This window comes from Mirounga leonina, unplaced genomic scaffold (genome assembly GCF_011800145.1).
Source record: "Mirounga leonina isolate KUSES-001 unplaced genomic scaffold, KU_Mleo_1.0 Mir_114, whole genome shotgun sequence".
NCBI lineage: Eukaryota > Metazoa > Chordata > Mammalia > Carnivora > Phocidae > Mirounga > Mirounga leonina.
The window spans coordinates 19,671,538-19,693,959 of record NW_023270265.1 but is presented as its reverse complement, the minus strand read 5'-3'; the positions used below and the strand labels follow the sequence as shown (position 1 = coordinate 19,693,959).

Here is a 22,422-nt window from a genome sequence, read left to right as displayed (position 1 = left end):
TCAACAAATTTTTGACAAAGGTGCCAAAGCAATCCAATGGGGAATGGAAAATCTTTTCAATAAATGACACTAGAAAAAATGGTTATCTTTATGAAAAACAATTCAATTTGTACTTCACACTATAAACATTAATTCAGTATGGATGACAAATCTAAACATAAAAGCTAGAACTGCAAAGTTTAGGAGAAAAATGTAGGTCAAAGAAAACAATAACCATAAAAAAACATAATTGATAAATTTCATCAAAATTAAAAATATCTGCTCATCTAAATAAAGACACTTAAGAAAATGAAAAGGAAAGCCACACACTGGGAGAAAGTATTCAGAAAGCATCTATCTTACAAAGGATTGGTATTCCAGGATACATTTAAAAAAAAAAAAATGGGTGAGCCTGGGTGGCTCAGTTGGTTAAGTGTCCAACTCGTAGGTTAAGTGTCCAACTCAGGTTGTCATCTCAGGGTTGTGAGATCAAGCCCAGTGTCGGGCTCCGTGCTCAGCATGGAGTCTGCTTAAGATTCTCTCTCCCTCTCCTTTTACCCTTCCTGGCTCGCGTTCTCGCTCTCTCTCTCAAATAAATAAACTAAAAAAAAAAAATTCCTACTACTCAATAATGAAAAGACAACCTAATCAAAAATAAACAAAAAATCTGAACAGACATTTCAGAAAGGAAGATCTACAAATGGCCAGTAAGACATAAAAAAAGTGTCAAACATATTAGTCATCAAGGAAACACAAAGTAAAACCACACCAAATGTTGGTGATGATGCGAAACAACCAGAACTCACACATATTGTTGGTTAGAAGGTAAAATGATATAGCCACTTTGGGAAAAGGTCTGCAATTTTTTATAAAACTAAATAAACATCTACCCTATGATCCAGCAATTCTACTCATACATACTTATCTAAGAGAAATGAAAATATAGGTCTACAAAAAGAGTTGTATAACAATGTTTATAGCAGCTCTGTTCATAATAGCCAAACACCTGGAACAGCCCAAGTGTTCATCAAAAGAGCTTAACTGTGGTGTATACAATGGAATAAAACTAATCAATAAAAACAATGAATCACTGATAACATGGATAAATTTTAAAAAACATCATGCTGAAAAAAAAAAATCTTATACCAAACAGCACAGAGTGTATGATTCCAATTATATGAAATTCTAGAATCAGCAAAAGTAATCTATGGTGGAGGAAAAATCAGAACAATGGTTACTTGAGGGCAGGGATAGGCAGGGATTGATTGTGAAGTGGTGATGGTATATCTGCAACCTGATACGGGTTTGGGTTTCATAGGTATATCCATCTGTTAAAATTCATCAAATAGTTTAAATTTGTGTACTTCCTAGTAAATAAATTTAACCTCACAATAGAGCAAAAAACAAATACTGAATTTTAGTTAATGATATATATACATGCTGAAGTGTACTGATTTCTGCAACTTAGAAATGCATCAAAAAAATAAGATGAACTGATGGCTGGATAAGTAGATAGCTGCATATATATGTGATAAAGCAAATTTAGTAAAATGTTAACTATGCAATCTAGTTGGCGAGTATATGAATGTTCACTGTGTAATTCTCTTCTTACCTTTTCTTTATGTTTGAATATTTTCATTGTAAGTTGAGAGAGGGGATGAGAAATACTCAGCAACTTATATAGAAGCAGTTTTTTCTATACTCTGACAGTTTTCGTGTTTTTGTTTTGTTTTGTTTTTATTTGAGAGAGAGAGCCCACGTAAAAGCAGAGGGTGGACAGATGAGGAGGGAGAGGGAAAGAATCTCAAGCAGACTACATGCTGAGTGCAGAGCCTGATGCAGGGCTGACCTCAGGACCCTGAGATCATGACCTGAGCCGAAACCAAGAGTCGGACCCTTAAGTGACTGAGCCACTTAGGTGCCCCTCTACTCCGCCAGTTTTAAGCAAAACTGAGAAATGACCAAAAAATGGAACAGCTTTCTCTGATAAAGGTATACTGGTTTGTAAAATTCATTCCCCTCCTCTAAGTTCAAAAAAAGTCAATAGAATGAAGTAACTTCTATAGGGTATGGGTGGCAGGCTATCAGGCCATGGACAGATTCAACAAATTAGTGTTTTTGTGGTAAACATCACATGACAAATTTCTAAACTTTATTTCATGCTCAATCTAAAATTAAGTAAGTCACTTCTTTACTCACCAGGTCATTAGCTTGATCTATTGTAAAAACACTGTTGTTTACTCTATTACCAACTTCAATATGTGCATCAGCTAATGATGAAATAAGCTGTTTACACTCATTCTGCATTCGCGTGAATGGAACGGCAATTTCATCATAATACAAATGTTCTGAAAGGATATCAAGTAAACGTGGCTGCACAGCTAGGGTAACAGCTTTACACTCCTAAAATATAACAGACAAAAAATATTCAGGGCAAATATATAAACATAATTCTAGAGATATATACATCTTCACTTGCAAACTACAAAGTTCTAAATTCCTATTCATTTTGAATCTATGTTCTGTTACCTCCCAGAACAACATCGTTAGTTGCACAGAGAAAAGGTATCACACAAACTACTCTAAAATTTTAATATGAATGACTTCAGAACATGCACATGGAACTACAATTCCATTAAATTTTGCAACTAATTACTCTTACTTTACTCTGAATTTATACAAAGTTTACATACATATAGCACAGATTTAAAAATATATAACTGTAAGAAGAAATCAGTCAGAAAAGAACACTTAGCATGCACTAAAAATGTTATTTGAAAACTCATTATTAGATTTCTTAACAGTTGAACCCATAGCTTCACATGCCATACTGTAGAAATGGATATATAATTTAAAGGCTACTTACCTGCCCCCAAATTTAACTAACCCTTCCCACTCTCTCTGGTTGTTGCCTGCCCCAACCAGAGGGGGAATGGCCTCAGTGGTGAGCCATGAGGGGATCTGGGTGATCAGCCTGGGCTTCACAGAGTAAGTCCAGAGAAGCTCTGTGAGGGTCCAGAAACCGAACTGTCAACACTTGCTGCTGAGTCTGAGAGGCACAAAAACACAGCATCACTGCCTCTCCAGCACACCGAGTCCTGCCTAAAAACAGATGAGCCTTGCTTCTTTCCAGAGGCAAAGCTGGGGTCTCAGTTGCAACAGAGCATGGCTCAGTTACTTTTAGACATAGCTTATAGCTTTGACAAACTGCTAAGAGGCAGTAACAAGAAACTCTCACAGCAAGTGCAGACAGTTAAATTTCTAGAATTCCAGTTAATGGAATAAACAAAGCCAGCAGGAAGTTTCTTTGATTTACAGAAGTCAGTCTTACACAAAATCACACATTTTATTAGAAGTTAAAGGTTAAAGGGGCTGCAGGGAATGGCTTATTTGAAAACATGAAGATCTTCATTTAAATGTGGAGGTTTTATTCTTCCTGTGACCCAAAATTCTGCCCTTGCTACTACTCATACAAATGGATCTCTATTACTCAAAGCCTCTCATCTTTTATAGTTTTCAGGAACATCTGAGATATAAAGGAATGAATGACCAACAGTTTCTGGATGGCTTCCACACATAGGAGGGACATTTCTTAACAGATTGTAGTACCAAGAGCAAACATTAAATATGGTCATAGCTAGTAGTCTCAGGTACCAGACTAGGGGTCCTAAGAAAAAATTCTAAGGTTAAAAGCAAATGGAAGAGAAACAATGTTTCACATTATATAATTTAGAATACTTTTCTAGAACTGTTGAGTTTTTATATAGAGAAAATTTGTTTTGTTTGTAAAATATAATGAAAATAATCCTAACAGCTAATGGAAATTGGTTTACTTAATTTGTCTTCATTACTTTTTGGGCAAAATCTTACCTTTTGTAAAGCAGCCCATTCACAGATTACCAAAGCAACGCTAATTCTCTGTAAGGCAGATTTGGAGTTCAAATGGAAGAGTAGTAACTGGCCAAGGGATTCAGCTGGCTTAATTTCTTGGGTTACCACATTTACACCTGGATCACAAATACAGCAACAAAGCGCTCCTAACAATCTATGAGGGAGAAAAAAGAAGTTCCCCTTATTGAAGCTATAACTTTTCCCAGCAAAGACATAACTTCTATTTTATCTTTATAGAAAGATATAAATCTTATTGACAACTTCAAGAAAATGAAAAAGACTTTCTTACACTTTTTCTTACTCTGTAACTAGTGTGCTGGAGGAAGTACTGACAAACACATTAGAATATTCTGGTTAAAAGGCTTCTGAATTTTTGTATACTCACTTGGCTGCCATCATTCTGGCCCTCATAACCACAAAATCCCTAGTGGAGGGGTCTTCCATGATGGTGTCTGCTCCTGCAATGTATTCCTGAAGGACTTCTTTTGTTTGGCTTTGGCCTTGGCGTATCTTACCACCTGTTTTTTCCTAGAGGGAAAGAGGGGAAAAAATAATATTAAGTAAAAATCAATCATTAAAATTTAATAGGGAATTCTCCTCTGTACACAAAAATACTTTCATTTGTTCTCCCAATAAAAAACAGTTTTCACAAAATTTTAATGGATAAAAATTATGCATTTGCAAAGTTCCTCATAAAATAATTTCTCCATACATTAAATTAATTAAATCACACTTAATTAAAAAAAAACAATACAAATTTCTTACATGGTTACCGTATTAATAGAGCTGAACATACAAATACATTATGTCCCTCTGCACTTACCTTGGCTCTAGCTTTTACTTCTAGCAACATATTTAAATCAATAGGTAAATGAGAAGGCTGCATCATTAAGCAAAGCCAAGCACCCATCCATGGACAAGCAGCTGCTACCACATACTGAACTGAAGCTTTGCACAACAGTTCCATCCAAACCTACAGAGTAAAAGAGAAACATGAAAAGTGAAATTTTCCTAGTGAGGGCTAATAAAACCTAATACTTATTTTTAGGGATACTGAATTTAAAAAAAAAAAAAAGCAGGAAATAGCAAGCACAGAGATGAATTTTATTTTTTTTTATTTTAAAGATTTTATTTATTTATTTAATTGACAGAGAGAGAGAGAGACAGCGTGAGGGGGAACACAAGTAGGGAGAGTGGGAGAGGGAGAAGCAGGCCTCCCGCCGAGCAGGGAGCCCGATGCAGGGCTCCATCCCAGGATCCCAGGATCATGACCTGAGCCAAAGGCAGTCGCTTAACCAACTGAGCCACCCAGGCGCCCTCAGAGATGAATTTTAAAAGTCAATATAAAGGCTTATTTTTAAATACTGCTTGATAGGTTTGTATACTACAGAATACAAAAGAAAGTTTTAAAGAGAGGAACAGAAAGAATTTCCTTCAATATTTTGTGAAAATCATTTAAAATATAAGATACCCATAACAATAAAAGTTGTCAAAATTTCAGTCATTGAAATCCTTTGCATATATCATAAAGCTTGATACTAATGCAGCCCTATATACAACACACACACTTCAGGAGCACCTGGGTGGCTCAGTCAGTTAAGCATCTGCCTTCGGGCGCCTGGGTGGCTCAGTTGGTTAAGCGTCTGCCTTCAGCTCAGGTCATGATCCCGGAGTCCCAGAATCAAGTCCCGCATCAGGCTTCCCGCTCAGCGGGGAGTGTGCTTCTCCCTCTGACCCTCTCCCCTCTTATGCTCTCTCTCGTGCTCTCTCAAATAAATAAAATCTTTAAAAAAAAAAAAAAAAAAAGCATCTGCCTTCAGCTCAGCTCATGATCTCGGGGTCCTGGGATCGAGCCCTGCATCGGGCTCCCTGCTCAGCAGGGAGGCTGCTTCTCCCTCTCCCTCTGCCCCACCGACTCATATGCGCTCTCTCCCAAATAAAATCTTTTTAAAAAACCACACGCACAGACTTCAAGATATAACAGCTCCTGGTAGATATCCTCTGCTAAAGTTAGAGATGGTAATATCCTAGTATAAATTAAGAACAATTTAAGTCTTAATTCATGATCGTACTCAATAAGGTACCTTTCTTGATGCCTAACATTAAATATAACTAAAAACATATAGCAATAACACCACTGTTAATACAAGGCTGTTAACAATGAGCTGCTTCAGAGGCAATAATTCAAGACTGAATTACAACAGTACCATTTCCCTCAATAAATATTATTAATTATATCAAATGGTTCTTCTTTAAAGATTTTAACACATATGACTGACCAATCTTGCTAAGGGAAAAAAATATAAATCTAAACCACAACAATCAGACTCTATATATTACCAATGAATCCCAAAAGATACTTCACAGAATCAATAACCATATGGATAAACAGCAAAATAAGTGATAAAGATGTCTTTTCTTCATTTTATTTTCTGTATCGAGGCTATCAGAAAGTGCCTAAAACACTTGCCTAGCAGACTTAACTATTATACTCCATAAGAAGCCTATTTCCTTGTCACATAGATCACACTTTTCAAATGTGTTGATTTCCAATTTCTTAAAATGTCCGACCAACAACAGTACAACAACTATGAAAATTTAAAAATTTTTCCCAGGTTACCAGGGAAAAGAATACAGATATATTCACTGTGTACCTTGTGAATGAGGTCCAGAATTTCCTGGCTGCTTTCTAAAACACAAAACTGGAAAATGTGCCGCAGCATATCAGGCAGGATAGGTATAAGCCAAGATGAAGAGTTCTGAAAACAAAAACAGCATCAAATCTATAGTATAGAATTTTTAGGTGTTAGCTTATTTGAAGAGCTACAAGTCAAATAATACAAGTGTTATCATGAACAGATGGTATGGCTTTATCAAAAAGGTTCGACTGGGTGACAAATTTTTACAAGATTTTGGAGCAACAGTATCATATTTGTTATTCCAATGGTTTGGAAAAATTAAGTATCATGAGACTAGTATTTTTAAAATGCAGATTCTCTAGTAGCATAGCATAAAGTCTGCTTAGTAGAAAATACAAGATAAGGCTGGGAAAACATCTGAAGGCCAAATTCACTTCACCTGAACAATTGTGCAAGCATCTCCTTTTCGATATGATTGCAAAAAATAATATGGCTTTAGCTCAATATTATCTTATAAAAATTGCAAGGTATAATCTGGCCCATCCAGGGCCAATCTGTCTCTTGTAGATCTGAAAGTTGCCCCACTTATTTTCACTAATTTTGCACCTGTCTTCCAGGAGGCAATGATATAGGCCGAAAATCTAGTACTGTTGCTTTGTATTTATAGATTTATTTAATTAGATTGGTGGGGAAACGGGTACAGTGAAGAGCATATTATTATTTTTCAGTCCTTTAGAGATTATCCTCCTTCAAATTCCTCTCTCCAGAACTTTTTTAAAGTAATTAGTAGACTTTTAGTATGCTACTAACTAGGACTCTACTTATCAAAAATATCCCCCCGAATCTTAGGGAATATCTACAAAGTGTTGATGACCATTAGCATTAGTCCAGCACAGTGTAAACTAAAATTCCTACCACAGTCTGTTTACTTCACCAAGTTTAAATTAACTATCATCAGGAACATTATTACTCAAGTTATAAGTAAATTCAAGCTTTACAAGGGCTTTTGAAAAAAATGTTTTGGTCTGTGTTAAATAATTAACAGAGTAATTATTACCACTTCATGTTAGTGCTAAACGTAGTCCCCAACATTTTTTTAATGAGCATCAAGTGGGGGTGGGGAGACGACATTTCTGGGAATTACTGAGGAAAATGACTGATGGTTATGGAGTGTGACACAGATGGGGTAGTTTCTTCCCAGTTGCTTTATTAAGATTGATGTTCCTTGCTGTGTTCTGCCTTCCTGGAACTCAGAGTAAAGAGAGTTGATGACAAATGGAAAGACGACTACCAGACCATTCACTGTACCAGACAATCAAGGTGAAACTTCTAGCCATCTATACTCCCTCACACTCTACCCTCCAGCCAATTTCCTTTCACTTCCTCTTTAGTGCCATCATGCTTTCTTTTTTTTTTTTTTTTTTTAAAGATTTTATTTATTTATTTGAGAGAGAGATAGCGAAAGCAGGAACACAAGCAAGGGGAGTGGGAGAGGGAGAAGCAGGCTTCCTGCCGAGCAGAGAGCCCGATGCGGGACTCGATCCCAGGACCCTGGGATCATGACCTGAGCCGAAGGCAGACGCTTAACGACTGAGCCACCCAGGCACCCCCATCATGCTCTTTCTTGCTTCCAGAGTTTCACATGCTGTTCCTTCCTGACCCTGTTCTTCACCTGCTTAAATTCTACTCATCCTTCAGATCTCAGCTTTAGCTTCACTTTCAGTGGGCAGGGTACCTTCTCTGACCTTCACTCACTTCACTAGCTAGGATCAAACAGCATCATCTACTTCCCCTACCACATACTTACCTCGTTATGTTATTAGAGCTTGTCCAGTTGTCTGTGTTTCTCCTGTCTTGTTTAGTTTCCTGTTTTAAGCTCTACAGAAGGGCAGAGACCTTGTCTCTTACCGATCAGTATCTAAAGAATTGTAAGCACATAGTAGGCACTAAAATATTTGTTGAATTCTTATAGGAAATGGTCCCATGTCACAGAGAATAATTCGGAATATGTGAAATTTCTTGCAATTGTAGTTGGTATTAAAACCCTAATTTGCAAAACTGACAGGGTAAGCTCTTACCAGCACCCTTTTGCTATGCCCCTTCTTTTATCTTCCCACAACATGGTCAGATGTACAAAAAAAGCAGCAGTCTGATCATCACTCCCATGAACATCTGATTCCTGCCTGTAGGCAAATTCATCATTTCTTATCACCATATCAAATGATTTGGGGTTGCAGGGGAGGAGATTTGGAAAGAAGCTACAACAAAGCAATGAATCACACTGAGTCCTCTCATTAATTTGGCCTGAAATCCTATTTTGGCCCATTGCCAAAAGAAACACACACACACACACACACACACACAAATGAACCAAACTATATTTTTACATAATCTATAATGCCCTGTTCTATTCATCTGTCCAATCAATATTTACTGAAAGTCAGCTAAATATTTAACCTCTGCTCTTGCCTTTTAATACCTTTGTAAAATCTGGCCAATACCTAATTATGATAATGTTCTCTAATGCCAGTCTTAGTTAAATGTATTCTTTTGGTCTTCCTTTCCCTTTCTACATATGCATATGAGAAATTTCTTACATCCTAGGTGCTCGGATTCCAACTCAATCTCATATATATATATCTTCATGCTAAATTTAAGTTTCATGCTAAAGCTTGCCTTTCAAACAAGTCAATGCTGTACATAACTGAAATTTTGGAATGACTCATAAAGTGGCTGTGATGCAAGTGGAACGGAAAAGTTGACCCAGTCAGCAGAACAAAAGATTAACGTCCAATATATTTTTCTAGACTGAGGAGTCAAGTTCTAGCTATAACACTTACTGGTAACAATGCCAGTAAAGTAGTACACTGGCAGACATACAGACTCACAGATACGCTCTTATATGTATAAACACAGTCATAGGCTAAAGAGACAATACAGAAAGGAAAATCAAGTGGTAAAATTCACTTTGATTGCCAAACTGCCAGTTTAACAAAAAAAGTTACACCTTGATTTTATGTCCCTACCAAATGAAAACTAGTTTGGTTTGCTTAAAAGTTCTTATTTCATGTGCCCTAAGAAGCCAGGCTTGCCAATACTTTCACATGTTAACATCACAGATGCTATGGTGTATCACAGAGAAGTCTAATGGTAATAAGATTTCATAAATAACTGTATTAACTGTCTTTTTATTTAAGGATATTTTAGAGATGTACATGCCTGCATACATACTCATGATAGGATAAATTTTAAGATTAAGGACATTTTTGTTATAAAATCTTCAAAGCAAAACAAAAAAAATTAATGAAAATAATCAGAATACTTTCAAGGAAATAAAGGCATCAGTCTTTAAGGGGTATTGATGCACTGAGCTACAGCCAGGTTTAGCCTCAACATTGCAGTTACTGAGAGGAAAGGGTTGAGAAGTTAGAAAATGAAACCAGAATAGAACTGCTAGTAATCTAAAAATGAGTTCATTTTTTCACTTTGTACTTAAGATGACTTCATATACAAAAGTGAGAAAGCAATTCAATAGACACTTAATCCATTTTGTCTCCATGTAAAATTTAAAACCTTTTGAAAGTCAGCCAGAATTGGATCTAAATCTGAGCCAAATCACTTACTATGAGTTGTGTAGGTACACGAACTTGGGGAAGTTTAATTTTTGGTCATCAGTTCCTTCATCTGCAACACGGGAATGGCAGCAGCCACCCATGTTACATGCTTACCAGGGTTCACAGCATAAAGTAAGCCCTCAATAATAACTTGGATTATTACTATAATTAAGTATCATTCTTACACCTCAGCATATAAATAAGAGTTCCAAACTGTTAGGAAAGAATTCCCAGAACTTGGGGCACCTGGGTGGCTCAGTCATTAAGCATCTGCCTTTGTCTCAGGTCATGAGCCCAGGGTCCTGGGATCAAACCCCACATCGGGCTCCCTGCTCAGCATGAAGCCTGCTTCTCCCTCTCCCACTCCCCCTGCTTGTGTTCTCTCTTTTGCTGTGTCTTTCTCTGTCAAATAAATAAATAAAATCTTAAAAAAAAAAAAAAAAAGAATTCCCAGAACTGGAAGTGCTAATTATTGTTCTTACTATCTGTACTATTATTTATATCTGTATAGCATTAACATTTTAAAGCACTTTTATGTACATTATCTTACTTAGCCCATGTACCTCTGAGAAAGACTGGGTGGAGATTATCACCAGAAGGGTTAAATAAACTTGACCAAGGTCATAAATTTAACAAATAGTAGGGCTGAGGTTAGAACCCAGATTCTTTATTTAGTTAAGCGATCTTTTCATTACACCACTAAAGAAACAATAGTAATAGAAAGCAGCTCAGAAAAAGTAAGGCAAGGGGCGCCTGGGTGGCTCAGATGGTTAAGCGGCTGCCTTTGGCTCATGTCATGATCCCAGGGTCCTGGGATGGAGCCCCACATCGGGCTCCCTGCTCGGCGGGAGGCCTGCTTCTCCCTCTCCCACTCCCCCTACTTGTGTTCCTGCTCTCGCTATCTCTCTCTAATAAATTAAAAAAATCTTAAAAAAAAAAAAAAAAGAAAAAGTAAGGCAAGTTAAAGTGAGAACAGATTTTTATCACCATAGGTCTATCATCTCTCATCTGAATTCTCTGGGGCCAAATGTGTTTTGAAATTCGGAATTATTCTAATTTTAGAATAATGAGGTTGTATGAGCTGCATGCTATGTAATATCCTCAAACAGGGTCTGAGGTAGCACCCAAATAAAGTATGTTAATATTTCTGAAGCAAAATTTGTGAATGGGCACATTTAGTAGAATAAAGACTTATGAACAGTCTCTCTTCAGAATGAGCAAGTTTTTACACCAAATGAGTAGTTTTGTAAGTTGATTCACCTTACAAAAAAATCTCTGGATTTCAAAACTGCAAATAAGAGACTGTGAACTTGTATTACAAGACAGTTTGCAGGTAGCTATGAAGCAATCAATAGTAACCATCAGGAGGGGTGCCTGGGTGGTTCAGTCGGTAAAGCATATGCCTTCAGCTCAGGTCATGATCTCAAGGTCCTGGGATTGACTGAGCCCCATGTCAAGTTCCCTGCTCAGGGTGGAGTCTGCTTCTCGCTCTGTCCCTACCCCCACTCTTGCACACACAGTCTCTCTCTCTCTCAAATAAATATAAAAAAAATCTTTAAAAATAATTTTAAAAACATGAGTAAACATCAGGAAAAGCTGTGGTGAAGAATACAATAACAGATACAACCCATCAGATATGGTTTACTCTGATATTTTCTCAGAAAGCAAATAATGTTGCTGAGATTCTAAGAGTAACAATAACCATTAAATGTTCACTTATTAATGACTTTAAAGAAACAAATCACAGTGAGTTGTAGAAATTGGAATTGTTTTGTGGCACCTGTTCCCTGAATAAAGGAAAGACAGAAAGAGGAAGAAAGGGAGATAATATTTTGGAAGGACAGTGGTTATGTGTAGGGGAGGGAATTATAGGGGGCAGGTGATGAGTCATGTGCCAAATACTCTCATCAAAGGAATCAAAAGGCATCCAAATAGGTAAAGAAGAAGTAAAACTTTCACTATTTGCAGATATAACATGATACTATATGGAGAAAACCCTAAGGACTCCACCAAAAACCTACTAGAACTGACAAATGAATTCAGTAGGGTCACAGGATACAAAATCAATATATAGAAATCTGCTGCATTTTGGGCGCCTGGGTGGCTCAGTTGGTTAAGCATCTGCCTTCGGCTCAGGTCATGATCCCCGGGTCCTGGGATCGAGTCCCACACATCGGGCTCCCTGCTCAGTGGGGAGTCTGCTTCTGCCTCTCCCTCTGCTACTTCCCCTGCTTGTGCTCTCTCTCTCAAATAAATAAATAAAACCTTTTATTTTTTTTTTTAAAGATTTTATTTATTTATTTCAGAGAGAGAGAATGAGAGAGAGCACATGAGAGGGGGGAGGGGCAGAGGGAGAAGCAGACTCCCTGCCGAGCAGGGAGCCCGATGCGGGACTCGATCCCGGGACTCCAGGATCATGACCTGAGCCGAAAGCAGTCATTTAACCAACTGAGCCACCCAGGCGCCCTATTTTTTAAGATTTTATTTATTTATTTGACAGAGACATAGCGAGAGAGGGAACACAAGCAGGGGGAGTGGGAGAGGGAGAAGCAGGCTCCCCACCGAGCAAGGAGCCTGATGCGGGGCTCAATCCCAGGACCCTAGGATCATGACTTGAACCGAAGGCAGCCGCTTAACCGACTGAGCCACCCAGGCGTCCCTAAATAAATAAAATCTTAAAAAACAAAGAGAACAAGAAATTTGCTGCATTTCTATACAGCAATAATGAAGCAACAGAAAGAGAAATTAAGAAAACAATCTCATTTACAAATTGCACCAAAAATAATAAAATACCTAGGAATACAATTAACCAAGAAAGTGAATGACCTGTACTCTGAAAAACAAAACACTGATGAAAGAAATTGAAGATGACACAAACAAATGGAAAGACATTCCATGCTCATGGATTGGAAGACAAATATTGTTAAAATGTCCATACCACCCAAAACAATCTACAGATTTAATGCAATCCCTATCAAAAAAAAACAAAGCATTTTTCACAGAACTATTACAAAGATTCCTAAAATTTGTATGGAACCACAAAAGACCCTGAACAGCCAAAGTTATCTTGAAAAAAGATGAACAAAACTGGAGGTATCACATTCCTAGATTTCAAGTTATAATACAAAGCTGTAGTAATCAAAACAGTATGGTGGTGGCACACAAACACACAGATCAATGAAATGAAATAGAGAGCCAGAAATAAACCCATGATTATATGGTCAATAAACTTTGAAAAAGGAGGCAACAATATGCACTGGGAAAAAGACAGTCTCTTCAACAGATAATGGTGGGAAAACTAGACAGCTACAAGCAAAAAAATGAAACTGGACCACCTTCTTACACCATACGCAAAAATAAAACTCGAAAGATTAAGGACCTTTAAATGCAAGCCTGAAACCATAAAAATCCTAAAAGAGAGCATAGGCTGTAATTTCTCTGACATTGGCTGTAGCAACATTTTTTTAGGTATGTCTCCTCAGGCAAGGAAAACAAAAGCAAAAATAAACTACTGAAACTACACCAAAATAAAGAGCTTCTGCACAGCAAAGGAAACAATCAACAAAACTAAAAGGCAACCTACTGAATGGGAGAAGATACTTGCAAATGACATATCCAATAAAGGGTTAGTATCCAAAATATCTAAAGAAGTTAGAAAACTCAAAACACCAAAAATTCCCAAATAATCCAATTAAAAAATGGGCAGAAGACATGAAGAGACATGTCTCCAAAGAAGACATCCAAATGGCCAACACACACATGAAAAGATGCTCAACATCACTCATCATCAGGGAAATGCAAATCAAAACTACAATGAAATATCACCTCACACTTGTCAGAATGGCTAAAATCAACAACACGAGAAGCAATAGGTGGTGACAAGGATGTGGAGAAAAAGAAATCCTTGTACACTGTCAGTGGGAATGCAAACTGATGCAGCCACTGTGGAAAACAGTATGGAGGTTTCTCAAAAAGTTAAAAATAGAACTACCAAATGATCCAGTAATTGCTCTACTGGGTATTTACCCAAAGAATATGAAAACATTAATTCAAAAAGATACATGCACCTCTAAGTTTATTGCAGCAATGTTTACAAGAGTCAAAATATGGAAGCAGCCCAGTGTCTATCCATAGATAAATGGATAAAGGAAATGTGGGGGGGTGGGTACATACACATGTACACACACACAGGCACACACGTGCACACGCACACACAAGGAATATTACTCAGCCATAAAAAAGAATGAAATCTTGCCATGTGTAACAACATGGATGGATCTAGAGATATAATGCTAACTGAAATAAGTCAGAGAAAGACAAATACTATATTATTTCACTCATATGTGAAATTTAAGAAAACAAACAACAACAAAAACAACAGATAAACCAAAAACCAGACTCAACCATAGAGAACAAACTGATGGTTACCAGAGGGGAGATGGGTAAAACAGGTGAAGGGGGTTAAGAGTACACTTATCTTGATGAGCACTGAGTCCTGTACAGAATTGCTGAGTCACTATATTGTATACCTGAAAATGATATACTGCTGTATGTTAACTATAATGGATTTTTTAAAAAATTCATCAAATAAATATAACATTGATACAGTAAAAAAAATTCTTATCAAATAAATACAACATTGTCACAGTAAAAAAAATTCTTATCAAATAAATATAGCATGGTAACAGTTGGGATACAGGGGTGGACTTGAAAATTTTTCTTGACTCCAGGTTATATATTAGGAAATAGCAGGGGGAAGGATTGATAAGAGCCAAATAACAAAAGACCAAGAGACAAGAATTTAATTCTAATGTACTAGGCAATAACAAATTACTAACCAATTTGCAAGTAACTGAGGCTACAGTCCCCCAAATTATCCTTAACTCAAATTCTCCCCTTTTACAATACCATTACTGTGTAGAAACTGAAGTTACAAAACCTGATTCCAAACCATAAGGAGGAGCAAACTACTAAGGAAAGTACTTACCTAAGGCTAACCAAAATAAATTTCAGAATACTTCCATCAGAACATTTAGACAAAACCACAAAACAGAAAAGTACTACTATTTCTTATAAATATATAGAAGGAAGAACGTGGGTAAACTAGAAAACAGGTGAAGTTCTAAGGGGATTACAACTTATTCTTAATATTTTGGTTACAAAATCTTGAAGCAAATAAAACAGAATTATAACTGGATGGTGGATATATAAATCTTGTTTTATAATTCCCTGCTCTTTTGTCTATTTTAAAAACTTCCCAAAATTAAAAAATGGGAATAGGTTGTGGTCTTGAGGAAAGTTTGTTTTTTTATTTTTACTTTTTATTTATTTTTTAAAAATATTTTATTTATTTATTTGACAGAGAGAGAGACAGCGAGAGCAGAAACACAAGCAGGGGGGCGGGAGAGGGAGAAGCCGGCTTCCCACTGAGCAGGGAGCCCGATGTGGGGCTCGATCCCAAACCCTAGGATCATGACCTGAGCCGAAGGCAGATGCTTAACGGCTGAGCCACCCAGGTGCCCAGAAAAGTTGTTTTGTTTTGTTTTGTTTTTTTAAGATTTATTTATTTGAGAGAGAGAACAACCAGAAAGGAGAGGCAGAGTGAGAGGGAGAAGCAGGCTCCCCGCTGAGCAAGGAGCCCGATGTGGGACTCGATCCCAGGACCCTGGGATCACGACCTGAGCCGAAGGCAGCTGCTTAACTGAGTGAGCCACCCAGGAGTCCCCTGAGAATAGTTTTCTAAAAGGGTTTGGCTTTATACTATTATTTGAAAAAATAGAAAAACCAAATAAATACAGTAAAGCATATATGTGGGGGCCAAAACCGGGATGTACTGAGAGTGGGTAATAAATTCCATAGCTCTAAGTCTTCAATGGTGAGAATATGGAGAGAAAGGCTCAGGGCAGTGACAAAACACAAAATATTCTATATGCGTCAATATTAAGTTTTGCTGATAGGATGACTTTCAGTAAAGAGACAATCTGAAGACAGAAGCTAGATAGAAACAGGATGTTTCATTAGTGATATCATTAAAAATTTTTCAAGAAGAGAAAAAGAAGTTAGAGGTATAGATAACTACCACAAAAGGATACTGGAAACACAATAAACATGAAAACTCAAAAAATAAAGGATCATGCACATACCAGAATAACGAAGAAAAATACAAAAGCAGGATACATTTAATTGTCTAAAGGGAATAGACTGGAAAAGCTCTTTGTTCCAAAACACATTCTGTATACTTGCCTAATCTGAAACTGACATATTACTCAGAAAAATGGTATGTTTGTAAAAGTGCATATTGAAGATATTAGATAATTAGGGAGAACAGAAGATTAGTTTTTTAACCTTATCACCCAAATCCTCCTGGTCTTTCAGGACTTAGTTTAGCCCTCAATGCTGCTTTCTGACACCTCTCATATTCTGCTCTTCCATTATTTAACTCTTTGCCGGGGTTATTAAACTTATCACAGAAGAGTCTTGTCACGATTACACTGTAAACTTTTGCAAGGTAAGAATAATGTTGGAATTTTAAAAAATTTCTCAGAACACCCTGCATAGAATTTTATACAAATTTATTTAACAAATATTGGAGACCTATGCATAAGTGGTGGGAGAGGGAGGAGTCAGCTTCCCGCCGAACAGGGAGCCCGACGTGGGGCTTAATCCCAGGACCCTGGGAGCAAGATCCAAGCCGAAGGCAGATACCCAACGACTGAGCCATCCAGGCACCCAGAGAACTATGTACTTAAAAACAAACAAACAAACAAAAAAACTATGTACTTTTCACTCAGTTTTTCGGTAAACTTAAAACTGCTCTTAAAGTCTATTAGAAAAATAATAAAGAACAACATGAAGTGAAGAAATCTGGTAATTTCAAGAAGGCTAACCAAAATAAATTTAAGAATACTTCCATCAGAACATTTAGACAAAACCACAAAACAGAAAAGAAGTGAAAATTCAAAACAACTCATGTCAGTTTTGTCATGCCTGATCAACTGAGGGTTATAAAACAAACCTGGTAGTTTTTCCTCAGAAGAGTCTGATTAGATAAAATTAAAAAAAAAAAAAAGGCAAAACAAAATTTATACATACTGAGTCACAGAAGTGCAACACAATACCATGCTGCAGATTAAAACAAGTCTACATGGAATATCCCCCCCTCTTTAAATATTCCTAAATCACACAGAAATGCATGATTAGTGAACACAAGAGAGACATATACCCATACCATAATCTGTTGTCTAACAATAAATAAATAAATAAAAAATCAACCACTGCTTTTGAAAGATGACTGGCTCAATCTGTAGTACCAACAAATAACAGCATGTCAGAATGGATTCCTTATGGTATTTCTCCAAATTCTAGTATTTTGTTTGACCTATAGTTATTTTTCAAATAGAAATGTGAAGCCTTTTACAGGCAGGGCAAAGACTCTTCAAGTCAGCACAGACTCCATTCACACAGTGATATTACCTGAAAGATCTTTCTAGGCACTTCCATGTATGACTCCTGAAGTATATTATCCTTAGAAACACCATGCTCTTAAGTTTAAGTAATTCTTGGGCGCCTGGGTGGCTCAGTGATTAAGCATCTGCTTTCGGCTCAGGTCATGATCCCAGAGTCCTGGGATTGAGTCCTGCATCAGGCTCCCTATGCAGCAGGGAGTCTGCTCTTCCCTCTCCCTCTGATCCTACCCCTGCTTGTGCGTGAGCATTCTCTCTCTCTCAAATAAATAAATACAATCTTTAAGAAAAAAAAAAGATTAAGTAATTCTTAAGAGGAGGCAAGTGCCTAGGAGTTTCATCATCAGTCTTTAGAAGTCATACTGTAGAGCTCTAAATGTAGCCTCCTAACCTGGGATGAGCTCTGCCAACCATCCAGCTGTCAACCACACAAAGCAAGCAAAAACTGAATTAACAGATCTCTGACAGACTATTCAATCTTTCACTCAACAAATATTTGTTGAAGGCTCTTATGTGTTAAGCACTATTCCAAGCACTGGGACTATGACCTAGAACAAAATATTAAAATATTTCTGCCCTCATGATTCTTATGTGTCTACGTGGTCACCATACCACTTCTACTAGGCCCAGCATTCTCCTGATCTTTGAATATGTAGCATAGATAACCTGGTGGTCAGATTTATTTTATAAAATTATTTTATATAATTTCAAGATCACTATACAGTTATTAGTTCTTACCTGGTCCTGTGTTGATAATAACGTAAACAGAGTTTCCAATGCTGCTCTTCGAACTGATGATATAGTGTGATGCAAAAAAGGCCAGACACGTGGAACTAAAACCGTGAGTGACTGCTGAATACTAACAAAGAAAACACAAATTAATCTTACTCATTCTCAGTTGAAACTCTGTTGATACATTATCTAAATATGTCCATATGGACCTAGTATCTTTCTTGATGAATAAATTTTAAAAACATAATACAATTTTCATATGAACATTCATTTAACATCCTTGTTCAGAACTGTTGTTACAGAACCAGAATAGCCAGAGCAAACGGAGTCATAAAAAAATATTAACATTAAGTTCTATGGCACTAATGCCATGAATTACTTTTTCAAATAAGAACTTTCTAATATAACTGCCCTTAATTTCAATCTGTTCTTACTCAGGAAAATGGGACATGTATCTTAACTGGTAATCAGATTACACAAAATCAAGACTGTTAATTGTTGCACCTAACTTACATTCCCCTTTGGGGTCACCTCTGCCACATATCAAATGAGCAAGAGATGGTATGGTAGTAGCTCTGAAATTTGTTATCCTGATTTAGTATTACTAAGTCAAGAAAACTCAAATATCTTCCTTCTCACAGATTAGAACTTTGCAGAAAAACAAGCAAAGCCACATCTATGCTAACAATTTGGACAACAGAATTCCTGTCACAACCATGAGTCATTTATAAAAATTACCTTGGATTAGGAAATGATTTTTTTTTTTTATAAATAGTGTTTGAAATATGTAACTCTATAGAAAAAGGCATGAACAAAAAAGAATATGGCAAGTGTAACTATCTGTTCTTTTGTGGTTCACCTCAGGAGGCCTATCTTTTAACACTATTTTCATTATTTGCAGGTTTGATGAACATCACTTCTTACATTTATTTACACATTTAGTAAATTTACTTATAAAATTATAAATTAAATACATGCACACAGAGACCTAAAACAGATTTGATCTATGTAAAAGCATTATAACAAGGTCTTGGTAATAGTGTAATAACTGTTCATGCTCCCAATGACATGCTGCATTTCTTACATAAGCTGGAAAGTATCTGTCAAATATAATATATGCAGCAAATTTTCTAATAAGGCAATTTTGAAAAAAATTTAAAGCTACATTATTTCACATTGAATTAACAGAATTTTCATTACTACTTTCATTTTCTTATATTATCTGGCTTTCCTGACACTACCTACTCAATGATTTTTTTTTTTTAATCCTAAGTCCTTTATTTAGAGCAGCTGTTAACAAAGGCTCATGGTCCAAACCCACTCAACCTGGTTTTTTTAAAATAAAGTTTTAATGGAGCACAGCCATGTTCATTCCTTTATGTACTGTCTATGGCTGCTTTTGCACTACAATATGCATAGCTGAGTAGTTTTGACAATGATGACATGGCCCATAAAACCAAAACTACCACCATCTGGGCTTTCACAGAAAAAGTTGGCCAACCTCTGATTTAGGGTTAATTAAAAACTCTTGCATTTTGTGGCTTGAAAAGGGCTTTCACATAGATGAACTCATTTAATCCCTATAGCTTTTACTACTAATTGAAAAGTACCTGAAAATTAGGAAATACCATATATGCACTACCACTTTTTCTCTTCATTTGCTTTTATAGGCACTTACTCTGGTCTTCCAACTTGTAGGCCTGAATTTAACACTGAAGTACTTCCATCAGGGTCAGTATTATTTGAAACATTCTGTACATATTTTTAACACATTTATGATTTTCACTGGAAATAGACTCACAGAGCCAGAAATCATTTATAATCATAATCATGTGAATATTCACTAAACATCCTCACTAGGCTAAGACAGTACTTAATTTTCTCATCTGTGGTTTTTAAAGTTGCATATGAATTTTTTCTTCAGTATCTCCAAAGATACTATTAATAGAAAGAGTATTATTCAGTGGCAGTCTAAAAGGTAGGGAATACATTAATTAGCTGAACTTTATTTCAATTATCAGGACAGGAAAACAGGTGACACTTAAAAGTTTTGGTTTATGTCTTGGCCTCATTCAGTCTCTACCTCTGTTAATTATATTATACTATTACGTATTCCCTTCCTGATCAGTAAAATCATGGAAGTCAAGAAGGACCTGGAAGGAACATTACAAGAAAAAGTTCACAGAGGAGCAAATTTTGGAAAATGTAATGCTGATGATTCAATTATAATTCTATTAGCTAAATGTCTCTAAATAAAGCTGAAATTCTATATTCTGGGGCTAGAGATGGAAGATAATCCGCAATGATCCTATTTCTGAAGTTAACTATCATAGGATGAACAAGATGAAGAATTATATAACCAAAGTAGCCCAAGGGTAAAGAATATGACCTTTTTAAGTTCCTGCCCCAAATGTGCTGGTGGTTAGAGAATAAAGAAGAAAAGGCTGCTTGGAAATAGTACTCTTTGGCATTCCCAACTTACAGTGCTTTTCTTAAAGATGCTACACTATTGTATTTTTAGGTTTATCTGGAAATGTATGTAAACACTTCTTACTTTACTCCACTAACTACAAATAATTACCTGCATTGTTGGACCTGAGGATAAGTTAATAAGGATGAAAGAAGAGTCATAATACTATTTGTTGAAGCTGTAAGATCATCTAGTTCCAGAAGAGCATCCCATAGTGTATTTATAATGAACGGTACCTAGAAGATCAGTTATTAAGAAAACAGTTATTTATTTTACACAAAATATGCACAAGCCATGCCAGACTGTAGCCACTACTGATTCAAAAACATACAATTCCCATGTCCTTGGAGAGTACCAGTTTTGAGCAAAATTGAGGAGACATTATTTGCGTTTAGTAATTCTCTACCCCTCTTTAAATGCCACTCAACTCTACTTTGGCACTTCCCTTTCTAACCAGGCTCATAATGGGAGAATTCAGGAATTAAGATAGCCAATACTCCATTTTATGCCAATACTCTCTTTTATGTAAAAAAACAAACTCTGAAAACAATACAGTATACACACACAAGATATCACCCTCTGTATAAAGTAACTTTAATATATTTAAAACAATACTAATCATCATGAAAAGACAAATTTAGTTTTTGAGCTTTTAAGTAAATACTGCTTGCTGCACTTCTAAATATGCGTGTTCTGGTTTTGATATACAAAAGAAAGTCAGACAGATCTTAAAAGAGGCCATTTCAAAAAATGAGACCAGATTTAAAAAACCTAAAGCCAAAACCAAAATCAAAACAAAAAATATTCCATATATCTAAAAACCAGGAGTGAAATAAAGAAGAAATGGTTGCTTTCTTCTCAAAGAAGTTCCCTATGTATATTCTGTACATGATGGGGAAGTAGATTAGTAGACAAAATTCACTCCTCAAAGGATAATATATAATTGAAATTGCAACATCAGAGCACTATCTGTCATAAGAAAAATGGAGGATGGGGTGCCTGGCTGACTCAGTTGGTAGAGCATGAAACTCTCAATCTCAGGGTTCTAAGTTTGAGCCCTACGTTGGGTGTAGACATTACTTAAAAATAAAATCTTAAAAAAAGGGGGGGGGGGATGAAGGAGAAAAAAGTACTCAATGTTTTTGCTAATACTCTACACCCCGAATGTAAACAAGCTCTATAGAAGAAAATGCAAAAATATTTAATTTACTTTCTGTGTCTGAAGATACACCAGGCTTTCTACCACGGGTACTAATGATGCTGCAGCAACAGCTCTGACATCATCATCAAGGTCCTGAAGTCCTTCAATGATTCTAGTTAAAACTTTAGGTAATAAAGTATTAATTACATCCTGTAAAACAGTACATCAAAATAGATTAATTTTCTATAATTCAATTATTGTGCTTAAACATTTTTTATTAAATTTACCACAGGAAAACATAAATCCTAATCTTTTTTTTTTTTTTTTAAAGATTTTATTTATTTATTTGAGCCAGAGAGAATGAGAGAGAGAGAGCACATGAGAAGGGGGAGGGTCAGAGGGAGAAGCAGGCTCCCTGCCGAGCAGGGAGCCCGATGCAGTACTCGATCCAGGGACTCCAGGATCATGACCTGAGCCGAAGGCAGTCGCTTAA

At 36.4% G+C, this 22,422-nt stretch overlaps 1 protein-coding gene across 2 annotated transcripts in view; it reads right to left on the bottom strand.

Annotated features, from left to right (window-relative positions):
* BTAF1 (B-TFIID TATA-box binding protein associated factor 1) overlaps positions 1 to 22,422 on the bottom strand; it is a 109,547-nt gene that overhangs the window by 47,642 nt on the left and 39,483 nt on the right. For both annotated transcript variants that reach the window (XM_035025040.1, XM_035025048.1), the window contains 8 exons: positions 21,999 to 22,139; positions 20,900 to 21,024; positions 18,325 to 18,445; positions 6,525 to 6,629; positions 4,694 to 4,843; positions 4,256 to 4,398; positions 3,850 to 4,024; positions 2,179 to 2,382 (listed from right to left, as the gene is read on the bottom strand). In XM_035025040.1, the coding sequence (XP_034880931.1) occupies positions 2,179 to 2,382; positions 3,850 to 4,024; positions 4,256 to 4,398; positions 4,694 to 4,843; positions 6,525 to 6,629; positions 18,325 to 18,445; positions 20,900 to 21,024; positions 21,999 to 22,139 (1,164 nt within the window). The remainder of the gene's footprint in view (positions 1 to 2,178; positions 2,383 to 3,849; positions 4,025 to 4,255; positions 4,399 to 4,693; positions 4,844 to 6,524; positions 6,630 to 18,324; positions 18,446 to 20,899; positions 21,025 to 21,998; positions 22,140 to 22,422) is intronic.